This window comes from Parasteatoda tepidariorum, chromosome 7, assembly GCF_982258835.1.
Source record: "Parasteatoda tepidariorum strain Cologne lab strain chromosome 7, Ptep-v5.0, whole genome shotgun sequence".
NCBI lineage: Eukaryota > Metazoa > Arthropoda > Arachnida > Araneae > Theridiidae > Parasteatoda > Parasteatoda tepidariorum.
In genome coordinates, this window is record NC_141761.1 from 9,869,527 (window position 1) to 9,887,668 (window position 18,142).

The 18,142-nt window shown below is 34.2% G+C and overlaps 1 protein-coding gene across 1 annotated transcript; it reads right to left on the bottom strand.

Moving 5' to 3' along the window:
• Nucleotides 1–1,493: 1,493 nt before the first annotated feature.
• Nucleotides 1,494–17,906, bottom strand: LOC107451812 (snake venom 5'-nucleotidase). Its single transcript, XM_016068040.4, has 9 exons — nucleotides 17,595–17,906; nucleotides 14,785–14,922; nucleotides 13,331–13,544; nucleotides 11,554–11,748; nucleotides 10,605–10,781; nucleotides 9,161–9,418; nucleotides 8,482–8,643; nucleotides 3,677–3,862; nucleotides 1,494–2,781 (listed from the first exon to the last, which is right to left on the bottom strand). Exons 1-9 carry the CDS (start codon nucleotides 17,787–17,789, stop codon nucleotides 2,165–2,167), a joined length of 2,142 nt encoding a protein of 713 aa, XP_015923526.3. The 5' UTR covers nucleotides 17,790–17,906; the 3' UTR covers nucleotides 1,494–2,164.
• Between the last annotated feature and the right edge of the window lie 236 nt (nucleotides 17,907–18,142).

Here is an 18,142-nt window from a genome sequence, read left to right on the forward strand (position 1 = left end):
TTTTCTTCTTATTGATTCTGAAGTTGCAACCACAGAAACATCAGGCTTCCCACTCTTTTTTTAACAAAGCAAAAATTAAGGACTTTTTTTTAAAAATTAGGGACTTTTCTGAAAAATTAAGAACCTTAATAGTATTGTTTGTTATCGAATATACATATACCACCAGTATCGAATATACATATACCAATTTTTTTCATGTATTAAATGAAAAAAGTAACTAAAAAAATTTAAGAGAAACAATGAAAATATAATTACAACAATATTTTACTACTAGACGTGCATCACATATTCAGTTGTGGGCCGAAATTGCTAAATATTCAGTTATGCCCAAAGAAAGTTGAATTAGAGTTATGCATGAGAGTAGTTTTCTTAACTATGTCATGTTAAATTATGTCGTATTTCAAGTAAAAACTGGCCATACTAACATCCAAGCACCTTAAATGATTCCACTTTTGTTCATTAGGCTCAATTTAATATTTAAAAAAAAATTCATTTAAATAAATATTTTTATGAAATAAAAATATAATTATGTTTCAGAAAAATTTTAATTTTCAATGTGTTTCATTAGTTCTCAGTGAAACACATGAATGAAAGTGTCTAGAACGATTTTTCAAAGGTATCAATGCATTCCTATGGCCAGAAAATTGGTAAGGTTCCTTAACTAACAAAAACTGATAAGTTATTTATTTTTTGATCATTTATAGGTATTTACTAGTAACATATCTTTATCATCCTCTATCATTCTTAATATTATTCTCTACTATGATTTGATATTTTATTTTATCGCAAATTTACAGTTTAAAACTGAAAGCGGTATACTTTTATTATAAAGTAAACCTGTAATATCACCTTATCAGGTAAAGTTTTGTAAAAAACTATTGAAAAACATATGTAACTTAACCATTTTGAACAGAAAATGTTCTGTATTTACTTTTATGATAAGCCTTACATAAAATTATTTCCATCCAAAACTGTTATTCAGAATTAATTTTACATAATATTACTAAAAAATTTGGCAAAAAATATGAACAAATTTTAAAGCAACCAAAAGTTAATTAAAAATTTAAGTAAGAAAAAACAACATATTAAGTTGCAATGTTAACTGAATAAAATGATTATTAAAATCTAGGCTTGAATTTTATTCTAATAGACATTAATAGAAAAAGTTAATTGTGTAGATTTAAATTTTTATGTAACAATCTGCTTATCCTTAAGAAATAAAAAATAATAGCATAACAATCTAAAACTTCGAAAAAAAATTTACATTGCAACAAAACAAATTATAAATAGTTACCAAATATTTAGTTTTTTTGTTAGAAGCAAAACATGTATTCTTATTTAGTACTCAGGAATAAAAATTTAAAGTATTTCTGAAAAAACAGTATTTTTATCAAAAACCCAATAAACTCCAGGTTTAGGATGGAAGACCTAGGTGGGTTGGGATTTTTCAAACGCTGTTTATCACAGATCAGTTTAATTTTTAATAAAATCATGAATTTTAAAAAATTTTACTGCTTTCTATAAATTTACAGTTACCTATCACACATTGAAAATCTATGCAAATTTATTTAATTCTGCAAAAGTTTTGGAAATAGTTTTTGATATCGACTCTAGTTTAAAAAAAAAAAAAAAATCAGTTGCTTCTTTTCTCAGGCCTTAACTTCGTTCCTATAAGCAGAGGCGTTACCAGTTGAACTGAATTTCTATAATTCTGTAGTTTTTGAAGGTCAGTTCTAGAACTGCTCTTCCATGAGTCCCCTTTCTTCACACTGTATTCTTTTCTATTAGAATGCTTCACTCTCCACATAGAGTATTATTCTAGGCAAAATGCAGAATATGTTAATGAAAAGTCAGGCCTGCACTGTTCCTTCCCCTTGCCCCCGCACACACTTTTCTCTCTAAAACGTTCCGACTTCGCTACATAGAAGTCCGACCGTATATACATAAATCAGGTGGGTGGCACTTTTTCTGAACTAAATGTTTGTTAATAAAATGAAATTAAAGGGCAGCGATTGGTCATTTTACCATGGAAATTCGAGTGTATCAGTAAATTTTAGACAATTCCGATTATTTGAACTTTCTGGTCAACTGAATTCTGGATAGTCGTGGCTTTTACTAAAGATTTGTTTAAAAAAAATTTTTTTTTAATGTAACCACCAAATTTTCACACGAGTTGCACTTTTTCTTTTACCTTCTCTATAATTGACTGGACTAAAGAGTGTAAAAGTAGCTCGTGTATGGATTGGGCGTCCTTTACATCTTCCGTAGAAGGACGAATACTGGATGTTTCAGCTGTTGCATAAGTATTTTTAGACATGGAATCGGCATGATCTGGATCAGTCAAGAAGGTTTGCTTTTCATTAGTTCCATTAATGACTGATTCTGAAATCGTATCTCTGGTTCCTGCAGCGCGTCCATCTCTATAATTTGTCATTATGTCATCGTGGCTACCTACGGATATGGTTTCTACCTTTAGGAAGTGTTTTACCCTAACCTTTAAGTAGGCTTCCAAAGCATCAATCGATGGAATGGTTTCTTCTTTTTCCGTCTCTATGATGACCGATTCCAAAAACGATCTCTCTAAATCAGACAGTAAGGGACTTATAATTCCAAAAATTGTAGAAAGCTTAAATTCATTGTGAGGGTATTTTCTAGTTCCTTCGTTCTCATCGGTGGGATGATCTGGTTCTTGGTTGTAAAAGGATATTCTTTTATCGATCTTCGGTTTTATGATTTCAAACTCCTTCATGTGTTGAATCAAAAGAGTGACATCGTCCTCTCCTGAAATTAAAATAAAATATTACAACCCAGATAGCAAATTAAGGTTTATTTTAACTCAGCAAAAACTTTTTCATGTAAACCTAAAAAGGTTTGTTATGCGGTTTACGTGTAAACCTTCAAACCTTAAAACGAGATCTGCTCCATTACCCTAATCCAAAACCTTGAAAAACATTCTTCCATATAAAAACCTTAAATCGAGGTTGTTTTAGAAATTTAAAGCTTGAAAAAATCCTTTATTAAAGCTAGTCTCCAGGTGAAAATAATCTTAAAAAGGTTTCTGTAATTCATATTAGTATAGTATTGTAATGTACATAAAAAAAATAATTGTAAAACGGTTAATGAGATCTTACACCGAACTTTATCTTAAAATGTAGAATTATGTTATTCTAACAATAATAATAATAAAAACATTCCTCCTACGCTCTTAATTTAGAAAATAACAATCAGAAACGTAATAATAACAGTACAACCTTTAAATTATAGGAATACAAAAATATTTCTAGGAAAAACAATACCTTTATGACTTCTATCAATTTTATGCTGATGACAGCCAAACCAATAAGAAAATTAATGCGCGTAAACTGGATCCTATCATGTGATTTTCCGGCTAATAAAAATACACAGAAAACAAAGGAAAACTGCTACACGATCATCAGATTTTTATTTATAGCTCGAAATATTTCATTTCCAATGCTTAAAGTATAAGTTGATGCAAATATTTCGCGTTAAGTTATTTTACTCGGATGAATAATCATGTAAACAATGTAAATTGTTCTAGTATTTATAATTATAACTACGATTTTAATATAAATTCATATGAAATAAAATTGCAAGAAAAAATTTATTCTTAAAAGCATGCCTGATTATTTAAAGTGAATGGGTGAGAAATACATACCGAATGTATTATTGTCGGCTTTTAAATAACTTTTGAAACCATCATTTCCTTTTCTCAAGAAACTTGGCATTACTACACGGTAATGGTTGCTTGACTTAACTTCGGTGTACGATGGGTCACTTCGAATCATCAGAGACTTTACACGGTGATTTGGAGGTTTATTTAAATCATAAACCACTCTAAGTCCTGAAAAACAAAAACAACCTTTTGTTTGTTTGAAGTAGTAGAGCACCGCATGGATCCGGCAAGTCAAAAATTTTGATGGATCAGCATAATCTTGATGGTAACTAACATAATTAACCATCACCCCAAAGTAGGAATTCGGACTGATTTATGAGGGTCCAATATAAGAATAGCAACTTGTTTTGATGGTTTGTTCATGTTAAACCATCAGAAATTTCCTTCAAACTTTCTTAGAAATGAAATGTGGGAACGATCATGGACAATGTAGTAATTCGGACTGATTTATGATGGGACAACAAAAAAAAATAAAATTGTTTTGATGGTATATTCTGACAAACAAGAATTCTTGTTAAACCATCATGGATTGTTGGTCCATAAGAATCTCTTGATGATTCAACATCATAGTATTAAAGTAGCATCATGAGATGAAGGCTGGCTTAACAAAAACCCTGAAAGCATTATGGAAAATGTTGGATGATTATAACCATCAAATGATGTTGAACCATCATAAATCGCACTGAAGCCAACATAAACCATCAAGATATTTTGGTGGGACCATCAAGATTTTTGATTTGGGTAAGTACAGTGGTTCTCAAATTCTTTGAAAATTGATCTTTTTTAGCATATCACAATGAATGGTTGACCTTATGGATGACGCTAGAGGTTGAAATTCGTAGTAAGACTTCCGGGTTACTGCTTCCGATTGATTTTTTTTTTCGCCTAAGCTTGAAAAAAAGTTCTATCCAATATTACTATACTCGTAGTGTTTACAATATAACGCTCTGTCATAAAAGTGATAGAGCGTCTCAAACAGCTATTTCCAGGTTGGCAAGTGGACACGCGAATAGTCTCTCTTACTTAGAGGGAAGAAAGACTTATGCAATCTGCTCCAAATGTGAAAGCCTCAGCCGAACATATCCTTGACTGCTTGGGCCTTTTCAAGGAGGACTTATACGCTACTCCACTTCTCTTCATCTCCTTTTTGAAGGTCTATTGGAGGATAAGGAACAACAATATAATGCGTTCTTTCAACAAATGAATTCGGAAGACTCCGCAAGCTAGCTATGATGTTACCCAAAAAAATAACAATTAGTGCACACAAATATACCAAATAAGGTATAACACTCAAAACAGGGCAAACCTTACACTTTATGCTGTGATATTAATTTTCTTAAATTTTGTTTTAGGCTCATTACCCGCTAGAATCTATGTTTACGGAAAACTCTTACGAATGGTAAAATTACGCGTCAATTTAAACTCAAATCACAGTAATAAAACTTCCAGGAATATTAAGCCTGTTCACACGTAACATAAGCGGAGGAATACACAGGAAGTTTTTTTAAATTTCTCCCGGGTATAGGAAACTTGTGATTGTTTACAATAGCTCAATCATCCACAGTATTGTTGCGAATAAAGAGAATGCCTTTGTAAATTATTAACAGATTAAATGGAGGGAATGTTAAAAAGAAAAAACTAATTTTTATATTCTATGGAAGGAATTATAGTGATCTCCTAACGACTATATTCCAATTTTCACATCAATAGGTAGGTACTTTATGTAAGTCGCCCTAAGGCTGAACAATGGGCTATTGGCGATGGTCTGAGAAACATTCCTGAGGATGATTCGAAGACATGCCATCACAAGTTGTGCGACGATTTCCTCAATTTTGACATAGATCTCTGAAGGGAAGGAAATTTTCCTCCTATACTACTCAGCGACCGGCCTCGATTCCGCAGATTTTATGAGCACGTATATCGCATGTAATCGGTGGGTGGATTAACTCCGAAACCCTTTTCAATCGGAGTCCTACTCTCTAGCCATTGAGCTACCCTCTCATCATTATTTAGTAAAGAATTCGGTATTTCCTATAGCCTTCCATCAACATAGAAATGGTATGTACTGCTTAACAATTTTTTAGCCCTAGTTTAAAAGCGAAGAGCATAAAAGAGTAAGATTTGACACGATGTAAAGAAATGCCGTCATTTTTTATTGCAACTCCAGCAAATTTGAAGTTAGAAAAAATGAAAGAGAAAAGGAAATATGCTGAAGAAACAAAATTAGACTTCGCTATAAACGAATTGCCAAGTTTTCACCTGTCCACAGAAACCGGATATAGCGTGGCTCGACTGTATATATATATGTATTTATTTATTTATTTCATGTACAATGAACGGAATAACTTTTGATCTAATGATCAGATTTTAAGAAAGTCGTATATATTTATTTCGATTTCTCAGTTACTGTTCGACCAATTTTGTTGTACTGTTAAAATACTACAAACATTTTGTTAATTATTTAATTACTTTTATTTTGTTATTTTTAATTTAACATGGAACTTAATTTTTTTCTTAGTAGCTTGTTTTAGTATCAATCTTTGATTAGAGAGGGCGCCACGATAAGTGGCATTGATTTTCGAAATAAATATTTTTGTTGAATTCTTCTTTAGTTTTGTAAACTGTGAGTCACGCGCAAACCGAACTTATCTTTTACATATTAAAACGGTTTTACAGTAACGAAATATTTTCATGCAATGTGTCTAAATAGATAAAGACGAAAGTTTGTAGAATATTTTTGGCTAGGAGTCGTAAAAGAGTTTCAAACGATTTTTGAAACAAGTATAAACTTTTACTTTTTCCTACGATTGGTGTAAAACGAAATTTTCGTCTTTAATCACCATAAAGAAGTGTTTCGTCCTGCCACGTCGACTATTTTGCCAAATTTGATACCGCTCGGGAACAAATTTCCTGTTGTATGTATACAAATACTTGATCCTTGCCAAATTCGATTTCAAATTTGAAATAAGTTTTGTTTTGAAAAGGCTAGATAGCAAAACGATATTATTTAACATCAGATAAAGTAATAAAATACTACCGTACTATAAAACGCTAGTGCAATACGTTTAGTACAACCTAAATTCATAACAAAAATTTGGAAAGTGCGTTTAATTAATAAAGATCGACCAGCTTTTTTTTTTTATTTCCTTGCCATATCTTTTCTTAATTTATTTTTGGAGTCTATGTTAGAATAAAAGTTTTATGAGTTTATGAAAGTATGAAAATGTTGTATTTCCAATTAGCGAGATAGTGAGCGAAGCAATCCTAAAGGAACTACGAGAGCAGTTCAATCCTAGCGAAGCAATCCTTAAGGAACTACGAAAGTAGTTCTGGCTGGTAGTGCTCGAAGCAATCTTAAAGGAACTGCGAAAGAAGTTCTGGTAGACGGCGATCGAAGCAATCCTTAAGGAACTACGAAAGCACTTCAATCCTAGCGAAGCAATCCTTAAGGAACTACGAAAGTAGTTCTGGCTGATAGTGCGCGAAGCAATCTTAAAGGAACTACGAAAGCAGTTATGGGAGGTAGTGAGCGAAGCAATCCTAAGGGAACTACGAAAGCAGTTATGGGAGGTAGTGAGCGAAGCAATCCTAAGGGAACTACGAAAGCAGTTATGGGAGGCAGTGAGCGAAGCAATCCTAAAGGAACTACGAAAGCAGTTATGGGAGGTAGTGAGCGAAGCAATCCTAAAGGAACTACGAAAGCAGTTATGGGAGGTAGTGAGCGAAGCAATCCTAAAGGAACTACGAAAGCAGTTATGGGAGGTACCGAGAGCAGCGGGCAGGAGGTGAACGTCCGAGTGTTATCTGAAACACTGATGTTAATTCATATAAAATATCAAAAAACGGATGAAAATTTTTTAATATTTTTTTTTTTGTGTCTGCAACAAAAAAACTGAAATGTCAAGGGAGTGAGTAATCATAAGCGCGAATGCTTAAACGCAGACGTTTACAAAGTTTTGAATGAAAATTTGTTTCTCGCGTGGACAACGAAAAACTAAAATAAACTGATAGAAAAGTTCAAAAACCAACTGTTCTGCATTTTTCTTTTAATTATTCTAATTAATTTAGCAGGTAGCATAATAATTGAGAGCTTTATTTTAGTTCGAATGGTGCTTCAGAAATAACATAGAGGAGAGATGATCAACAAAGATCGGCCAAGTATGCTTCTTTTCTTTAGTTTTTAATGCATTTACCGAGTTTATGTTAAAGTAAAATACTGTTGTGACTCCAAACATTGAAATTAATATAGTTGAAGTTCGTTGAGTTATTTGTTTCAAGTTGAAGTATCATTAAAATGTAAATAAATCAAATTATAACCATAATGTATCAAATGTTGCATAGTATGTAGGTATTTCCGCATGTGTTTTTGAAATTTTTTCCCTAACTACCCTTCATACAAAGCTCGACTAAAATAGAAAAATACCCAATGAATGAGCTATCCAAAAATAAACTGAGAGAGTCTAGAGAAAAATTGTGTCGATATGTTAACCTGAACGACCAAATTCAAGAGATTGTCCACTTTCACCGGTGAATGTCAACAATCACGTTGTCGCTTTGGTGAATATCTGAAATATTCTATTTAATATTCATTTATTCGTTGAATATTATTATATTTATTCGATATTTTAATATCTGGTAAGAATAGATTAGGAGAACCGCTTAAGGTCAAGGCACTTGACCTTAAAAAAAAACATGGATGCAGGGTATACCGGACATTGGCACTTCTAGTATATATTTCGAACATTGACCACCCATTCCGGTTATTCACAGATACGTCAAATAATTACCAGATATTTGCAGAAAGGCTCCAGAGGCTGTGATTCCTGTGATGTCGTATTCTTCGACTGAATGTTCCATCATTTCTCTCAGTTCTGAACCGTTCATTTGGACAGTGTCCAGGAGATCGCCCAGAAACAATGCATGCGTTAAATCTTTCGCAGTCACATTACCTGATTTAAAAATTAAAAAAAACATAGTGAATTTTATTTGCACTTGCTCTCTTAGCAATTATTTTCAATTAAGAGAAGGAAAAAAAAACCGTTTGTGTTGTAAGCCATGACGTTTCAAATGCTGATATAGATGTTACTGTGAATGATCAAGATGGATGGTAGTTGATTTCCACCGGTGAATGCTGACAATCACATAGTCGCATGCCGGACACTGATGTTTCTTTTCCCTCACCAGATATCAAAAAAATATTAAGGAATAAATTAATATCAAATTGGATGTAACAAATATAATTCACCAAAGCGACAATGTGATTGTTGACATTCACGGTGACAGTAATTAAATTTCCGCATAAAACTTAGTTGGAGAGGTGAGTTTCAATTTAGAACTGAACTCAGTTGTGTTTATCTTATTTTGTTTTGAGAATTACTTTCAATATATCAATCAATAGTTGAGAAGAATAGGTAACAAAATTTCCTTATACAGTTTCGACCACTAAAGTTAATAATTAATTCTTACCAGCTTGAATGGAATATCGTATCATGCCCGAATTGATGACAACAGCGTCGATGTTATCATTTCTGTTGACCCTATGCAATATGGCATCTGCAACAAAATTCCCTAAAGTGCATTCATTCATTCGGCAACTGCGTGGTTTTCCATCCAAAGTTACTTTTACAGTGGCCAAAACCTCATCTCTGTCAGGTATCCGATAATCTTCAGCAAGTTCATCCAACAACTGGCTGGCGTTCCTCAAGAAAATCAATGTCTCTTCATCTGAAATGATAATTGTTGGGTCATTATTATTTTGTTTTAGAGAACATTAATATTCAAAGTATAAAGGGAAAAAATTGACTTTGTTTTGCGTAGTGTATCCACCACTACAAAAATATAATTCCAATTCACTAATATATTGGAAGTACAAATTAGTTCCGTCCCTTTTCTTGTGGTCAAAAATGCATTTATTTTAGAACAAAATGAATGAACAGATTAATTGATTGAAATTGATTAATTGAAAAGAATGAACAGATTAATTGACAGATTGTCTATTGCTGGCTACTAATTTTTCCCACCTCTCAGGTAATTTTCGAATTCCATCTCAAAAAAATGTCTCGTCTTTTGAGGCGATCCAAGTTAGGAGCCAATTTTCGATTTCTGCGAAATAAGTGAACTGGTGACCTGCAAAATCATGCTGCATCCTTCGGAACAACCAGTAATCAGAAGGAGCAATGTCCAGTGAATACAGCGGGTGTGATGAAATATCCCACTTGAGCGTTTCCAAGTAGTTTTTTAGGACTTTTGAGACATCAGTCCGACCGCTATTATGCAGAAGAATAACTTTGTCATGTCTTTGCTCGTATTCCGCCCTTTTTTCTCGTAATGCACGGCTCAAATGACTCAATTGTAGCCTATACCAATCACCCGTAATGGAATCACCAGTTTGTAGCAGCTTATAGTATTCAACATTATTCACCATTTATCATTCGCCTTTCTTTATTCACCATTAACCATTCTTAAAACGTCGAAACCATTCCCTACATGATTTATCAGTTGGAGCATTGTCAACATAAACTTCTACAAGCATTCGATGCTCTTCAGCTGCACATTTCTTCCAATTAAAGTAGAAACATAAAACCTCCCGCAAATGCTGCTTTGTTACCGCAAAATTTGACACATTCAACAAAGTAAAAAACAGGGTTTTTGTATGAAACTCAAAGTGATGTAAACTGAATATTATTGACAGATGCTTAATCCCTCTGAAACCACCGAAACCAGCTGTCACTATATAACATTAATAACAGCAGAGCCATTTTTTAAAAACGGACCGAACTAATTTGTACACCCAATATAAGACACTCGTTGGGTTTCATAGATGAAGGCTGGTATTGTTTGCAGCTTCTCACCTCACATTTTGTCATGCTCAAATGAGGTAACAAAGCAAATTTGTAAAGAGCTTGTTTACCTTGTGGTACATGACTGTCTAACAAAACTTGTTGTCCATCTTCTGCTATGACATTCCCCATTTCATCGAAAGTGATTCTCAGGACTCCAATATATTTACCGTGTTGAGGTACATGAAGTACTAATGTCTTCTGATTCACCTCATTCAGAGTAACTCTCGGATACTCTTTTTGTAACTCTGAAAATAGAATATTTTTTAATAAAATCCGAAAATTAAATTAAGTTTTTTCAAAAATTTTGAAATAAGTGTTTTGTAATATAATGAAACTAAACTACTGAACTCAGTGGCGAGACAGCCCATAGATCTCCAAGGCCTACTTGTGCCCATCTCAGTTTTCTTGACCTTGGGCGCTCTCGGGTGTAGGAGCAGATGTTCCGGTTGAGTGGTCAGCGAAACGCGTTAAACCTGTGCTTAGTCCCCAAGCATGCTTGATACTCACTTTATCGACCCACTAAAGGGATGAAAGGCTGAAGTCAATCTTGGACAGCCCGAGATCGAACCCAGGACCTGTGGCACGAGAGCGCGAAGCGCTACCACTCAGCCATCGAGTGTCATAATATAATGTAACATTACATAATATAATATATAATGCAGTATAGCGGCCGGGATAGCTTGACTGGTAGGGTACTGGGCCCAAGTCCGAGAGGTCGTGGGTTCTATCCCCGCCGGCCGAAGTTGTAAATGGTGACTGATGCACGTTTTCTCATAACATTTTCCCATAACAAATCATACCTATGGGGGTACTGATCCAGGAGTTTCCTTGTCTTCTAGATTGGGTTCGAAATTACAAGGCTACGGCTTTGAACATTAGTAGTTTTAAACTAAAAATTTTGTCGACTGTTCAGCGACGGATATAAAATAAAAATAAAATACAGTTCAGTTTAGTATAGTATAATATACTACAGTATAGTCTATTATAATACAGTATAGTATAATATAGTATTGTTACCTGATGGTTTTTCCATAACAATGTCCGAATTTCCACCGACGACAATGTCCACTCCCGTGACCTGTTTGGCAATTTTTAAGTCTGTGTAATACCCTGAATGTCCAAGTGCTATTATCTTGTTGACTCCTTTGTTTTGGAGTTTTTCTACTTCCTCTTCAATGATGGGTAATTCAGGAAGAATTTCTACACTCACGGCTACAGGAAAGAGTACATGATATAAATGTTTGATGGGTGTATCACAAATTTCAAATGAATGCCTAATAAAATTACGAAGGCAAGTCGATATAGAAAATAGAGTTCCAAGGAAACCTCTGGAGAAATTTATGGTCTCAAGTTAACTATACCGGCTGTACTTTTACATATTGTTTTTCAATGGATGTTCCTGGAAGTTTAATCTTCATTGAAATTCAATGGGTAGGTTGATATTGACTCAGTGGCGCTACAACCCATAAAGGGACAACTTGTGCCTATATAAGTTTTCTTGACCTCTGGAGTGCAGATGTTCCGGCCTGATGGTCAACCCCCAGTGTTTAGTCTCCAAGAATGCTCGGTATTCATTTTATCGACCCACTAAAGAGATGAAAGGCTGAGTTAACCTTTGCCCGGCCCCGAGGATCGAACCCAGGTTCTGTGACACGAGAGCTACCACTCTGCCAACGGGCGTCTTGGTATTGCATTACCTAAGCTTCCGCAAGCTGTTGAAAGAATGTTGCTTTTAATCATATTGAAATTTTTTAAGCTTGAGAACTACGTGTAACTCAAAACAGCATCATGCTTAAAGTAAGCATTACGCAATATATTTTAGACATTGCAGAAAGTATTATGAAACACATTTGAGCCTTCATTGAAGTTGAGAACACATTTGAAACCTTTTTTCACTAGAGCAAAAAATTCAAACCTTTCATCCTAAAAGGATTAAAAATTAATTTTTTAAAAAAGTATTGTCCATAATGACGTTTTAGCCGACGTCTTACTATCAATAGGTTCATAAAATTTCAAGACAATTTGGATTTTAGCTGAGCATGCAAGACTTTGCGAAAAGAAACCTTATAATAACCTAGATTTTCACCTGGAGACTATAGCTTTGTTAAAGGATTTTTTTTTACGCTTGAAAATCCTAAGTCAACCTCGATTTAAGGTTTTTATATAGAAGCTTGTTTTCCAAGGTTTTGGATTAGGGCAGTGTTTCCCAAACTTACGACTTTTGTGTACCCTTTCTAAAATTTTCGTAACGCTGTGTACCACTAATAGAAAAAAGAATGTATATTTTACTAAAAAAAATGCACAAAAGTTACAAATCGCAACTGGCTGTTGACACCAATAATTATTTATTCTGCAAAAAATAGCCAATAGAAAAATACGAAATCGTAAATCGCTAGCCTTGTTTTTAAAATTTTCGTTTGTTGCAAGATATTTCACATAAGAACGCGTACCCCGGCTAAACTGTTCCCGTACCACTGGGGGTACGCGTACCACACTTAGGGAAACACTGGATTAGGGTGCGTAGAATAGAGCAGATAGTCACAGATCTCGTTTTAAGGTTAGAAGGTTTACACTTAAACCGCATAACAAACCTTTTTAGGTTTACATTGAAAGGTTTTTGCTGAGTTAAACTATACCTTACTTTGCTATCTGGGAGCGGGAAAATGGAAACGGTGTTCTCCCCAAGGTGGCGTATTCGAATGTTGTATAGCTTCTTCTTATTTTTTTTTTTTAATCATTACTCTAAAATAAAATCGTTCAATCAAATTTTTTAAAGTTATCATAACATTTTTACCTGGTCTCGACTTTTTGATAGCATGCGGGTGCAAATAGCCAATAATGCCAATTTTTTCATCATTTACATTTAAAACTATGCTCTTATTGATTCGGCTGTGAAGAAAGGACGATTTCGTTGCCTGCATATTAGCACAGAGTACAGGAAAATCCAACTTGTACAAAAATGCTGATAATTCCAGAATTCCTCTTCCAAAATCGTGGTTAGACAAGCTCTAAAAAATAAAACATGAAATAACCATTTAGTTCGAATTTTTATATACATACAGGGATATTAGTAATTTATTCCTCCTCCAAAAATAAAATGCCGTCACCCTTAGAAGCATTTCTTAGGAACAGCTTATACTATGTAGGTAAACTGTACGGTGTGTCTTTAAACTGTTCAAGATACGATCAGTGATGCGTTTTTAGTCAGCCTGCATGCATTCACTGGCACATTTGTGACTCATCATTTGTGACTCAGCTTTATTTGACGTCTTGGTTAACGGAGCAGGCGGCAAGTTTGTATGAAGAAAGTATTCTAAATCTAATGGTAAGGTATGATAAGTGTTTAAAAACAAACTTGCCAACTATTTCATTTTATATTTTGTAACCTTCGTTGAACAACCGATCCCATTTTGGGTTTACGGCTACTAATATTCAGCTCCGTAGCCATGTCATTTTGAACCCAATCCAGAAGACAAGGGAACTCCTGGATCAAGTATTGGGATAAACTTGCCTTCCTTCAGGACTTTTTAATGGAGCTAACCCATATTTGCTTTACACGAAGAGGAAAAATACGAGAACCTCCCGTGGTTATAGCCTGACGTCAAGGGGGCTCTAACCCATGATTCGTCTACCACTGAGGATATTTTACGTCAGCACCGTGGATGGTGCGAGCTGGGTGCGGAATTCACTTCGACCAGCCATCGCTGGAATTCGAACCCGGTTTACCTCCTTGGAAGACGAACGCTCTGTCCCTTGAGCCATTACGGCTCTGGCAACTAATTGAAAGAAAAGTATGTAGAATCTGAAAATAAATTTCTTTCTTGAAAATTTCCTTTCACTTGTTTTTTTTCTATTTTCGAACGTCCCTTACGTCCCGCAGTGGACTGATCGTTAAGACACGGTTCTCATCAGATCACCGAAGTCAAGCATCACTGGCTGCGGTCAGTGTGCGGGTGGGTGACCCACTTGGATCAGTCTGTGTAGGGACCGAGGGTGTGCGGTATGGGTCCTCGTTATACTGTGCTACCGTAAAGTGCTCGACTTCGCGTGCAGGTCGTTGGGCTACCGAAGCGGGGGTGCCATCCCCTCTGCAGAGGATCAAAATTGTGATGGCATGTCTTCGGATCATCCTCAGGGATGTTTCCCAGACCGTCGCCAATAGCTCATTGTGCAGCTCTAGTGCGACGTAAATCAACAACAACAACGAACGTCCCTTACTTAAAATACTTATTAGTAAAACATATTTACCATTGCATCTAGTTTTAATTTGGAAAGAAGAAGACTGGCTATTTTCCATCCGTGCAAAGTGTGATGAGAAGAACCGTAGAAGAACTCTCCTGACGACAAAACTAAAATGTTCTTCTCTTTCTCACGCAACTCTCGTACCTAGAACATCCGTTAAAAAAATATTTATGATATTCATTTTCTTCACAAACATTTATCAAGATAGTCATAAAATTTGACCAGATTTGATACAGAAAACTTAAAGTTGTCTTCGAGAAATGGAAAATAAATATAGGGGATAAAAAAAATTGAAAAACCTCATTAACCGAGAGAGGCAAAACCGAACGCATTTTTACGTACCGTGGAATAATTGAGAGAACTTATAGTTTGTCTATATAAAGAACTCTCCTAGTCATTCGTCCGGAGCATTGCAGGTTTGTGCTATGGCGACGATATCTTTTATAAATTTTCGGCACCTTCTTTTTTAAGAATTTACTTGAATATTTATTTTTTATTTTATAAAAATAAACGTTCTTATTACAAAAGATGAGGTTTCCGTGGTAGTGAAAAACTGCAAATTAAATGGATTTATTTCGAAGTTTTTTTGTTTATCAGCATGTCTTAGAGTGAATTTTTTGCCGAGGTAAATAATAAATAAATAATTTTAAAAAAACTATGTATACTATATTGCCATAAAGAACGGACAAACTTAAGCATTTTCAAAATTAGTAAAATTTTTTAAAAATAGAATATTTGATGAGTAGATTTAAATCGGTTAATAATTAGTTGGCTTTTATGAGCCCATCAGATAAGCAGCGTTGACGAAACTTTTCAACGTTTCAGATATTAAAATATTGCATCATAAACGAGTTTCATTCTCACTGAACTCCATGTCTTTTTTTATTTATTAATGTTTTGGGCTAGTTTCAAAGAGGGCGCTGAAAGGCAATACTTAGCCCGACCCGACAGTCATAATTAACTGTAACAAACTCTTAAAAAAAATTGTTTAAAAGTGTAAAACAGTCTTCAAATTTCAATTGTATGCAAAATTCAGCTCCGTCAACGGCACTTTTCGATTAGCCCGGTGCAAGGAAACTTAACTTTTTTATTTATTGATTTTATTTTATTTAAATGTTATAATTTTTATTTTATTTAATTTAATTATTTGGTATTATTCCGTCGACTATTTTCGCCAAACCCGATATTATCGCAGAAAGGTAGTTCCCGCGCCAATAACCGCGAATTTTATTTTATTTACTGTGTAATCCTTAAATACGCGAGTTAGTTTTCTTTAGCGTGTTGAAATATACTGACTTGTTTGTTTGCTCTTTAAAAGCTATCAAGGATTTTTGGCCGCCGAAATGATTTATAATAATATATATATGGTTAGATTGAAGAATAATTCAATGTGTAATTATAAAGAAATAGAAGTTTTTACTTTGTTTTCACTCTTTTTATTACACTTTTTTATGACGTATTTTTACACTTACATTTTTTATTATTATTATTTCATTATTATTATTATATTATTGTTATTATTTGATAAATGAAATGTGTTTCGAATGTTTCTTTTAGGTAATGATGGCGCCAAAGGAGTTGCGCATTTTCGCGAGCGCTGACAGGTCGACGGCACATTCCCAAATTACCAATTATTTTCATTTTATGTAGTTTTTGTGCTTAAAAAATATATAAAATAAAAAAATAAATATTTGGCGAACGTCTTAATTTTTTGACGACTTTAGTTTTTAATGTTTTGCAAAACTGAAGAAGAATTATAATCAAAACAAGGGGCCCCCAAATCTACTCTAAACCCGAGCTTTTTATTCAGATTGTAAGTTTTTTATGTTTTAATTTTTACGTTTAATTTTTTTATTATTATCAGAACCGGTGAAGGTGTAAAATTGGGAGGCCTCTGATATTTGATGATTTGAAAACATGCCTATGTATATACATATGAAAATAAGCCAAGAATCAATCACATAACGATAAAAAATTGTGGCAGTAACGATAAAAAACTGAAACAGTAAGAAAGGAATATCATGATAACCAAAAAGCAGTTTCAGCAAACATTTTACTATTGAAATTTGTCGCCAAATCAGGGGGCACTTTAACCTCAGTACTATCTTATTTAACAGTGCTTTTCAAGTAAGCTCAATTAACCCTAAGAAAAAGTTATCTTTCGCCAAGGTTTCGCCTTTCAAATATATTTTATTCAAGATTTTTGTAAATGAATAGTCTGCTGATCCAGGAGTTTCCTTGTCTTCTGGATTTGGTTCAAAATTACAAGGCTACAGAGTTGAACATTAAAAGTCGTAAGGCCAAAATTGAGGCGGCTGTTCAACGAGCATTATAAGATGAACTATCTAGCAGAGCCATGGATAGAGCGTTCTCCTTCCAATGAGGCCAACCTGGTTTGAATCCCAGCGATAGCTGATCGATGCGAATTTCGCACCAACCACAGTGCTGATGTAAAATATCCTCAGTGGTAGACGGATCATGGGTTAGAGTCCCTTTGCCGTCAGGTCAACTCTGTGAGATTTTCGTGGGTTTCCTCTATGTAACGCAAATGTGCGGATAAGTTCCATCGAAAAGTCCTTCACAAATTCAAATTTCTCCCAGTACTTGATCAAGGAGTTTCCTTATCTTCTAGATATGGTTCAAAATTACAAAGCTGCGGAGATAAACATTGGTAGTCATAAACCCGAAAATTGGGTCATCTATTCAACGACGGTTATAAAATTAACAATCTTCCAATTTGTATTACCCAGATTACAATTAATATAAGAATGTATTAAAAGTGGAATATGCTAGGCATTAAAGTGGAACATTTTTACCTTTGTAAGAAGACGTGCAAATCCACCAAAACAATTTCCTTCCTTAGATTCTTGATGTGAGCAAATATTTTCGTGTTCGTTAAATTCAAACCAATGAGAATGGAAATCACTTATGTGAACAATGGTTAAATTATATTCAGATTGAATGTTTCTGAAAGTCCCGGCGAAAACTAATAAAAATATAAAAAAATGCATTCTTCTAAACGAAAAAAAAAAAACCTTGTCGTACTCGATCTAGTTAAAAGTTTAAATAATTCTTTGTAACTTCAAATCAACTTTCGAACTGTTCTTCGTGGATTTAAATTTTTATTTAAGTTCATTGGAAGCTTTATTTAAGGATTGGTTCTCACATATAACTCTGTTTTCCCGTTGGTACTTGTGAAGAAATGGGATACCTGCAAGTGACGTAGTGTCTATTAATCTATCCTGATCTAGAGCCTAGTAGCCTTATCCTGATCGATTGTTGAAACGTGGCATTTGCTTACGGTAGCAACTATTCTTTCCATTCTATTTCGAGTAAGCCAATCCCGTCAAGTATCAAATGTCTT

Coding starts and splice junctions, on each gene's coding strand:
- LOC107451812 (XM_016068040.4), bottom strand. CDS start 17,789: ATGCATTTTTTTATATTTTTATTAGTTTTCGCCGGGACTTTCAGAAAC. Junction 14,923..17,594: donor TTGCACGTCTTCTTACAAAG/GTAAAAATGTTC, acceptor CGGATGTTCTAG/GTACGAGAGTTGCGTGAGAA. Junction 8,644..9,160: donor ACGATATTCCATTCAAGCTG/GTAAGAATTAAT, acceptor TTTTTAAATCAG/GTAATGTGACTGCGAAAGAT.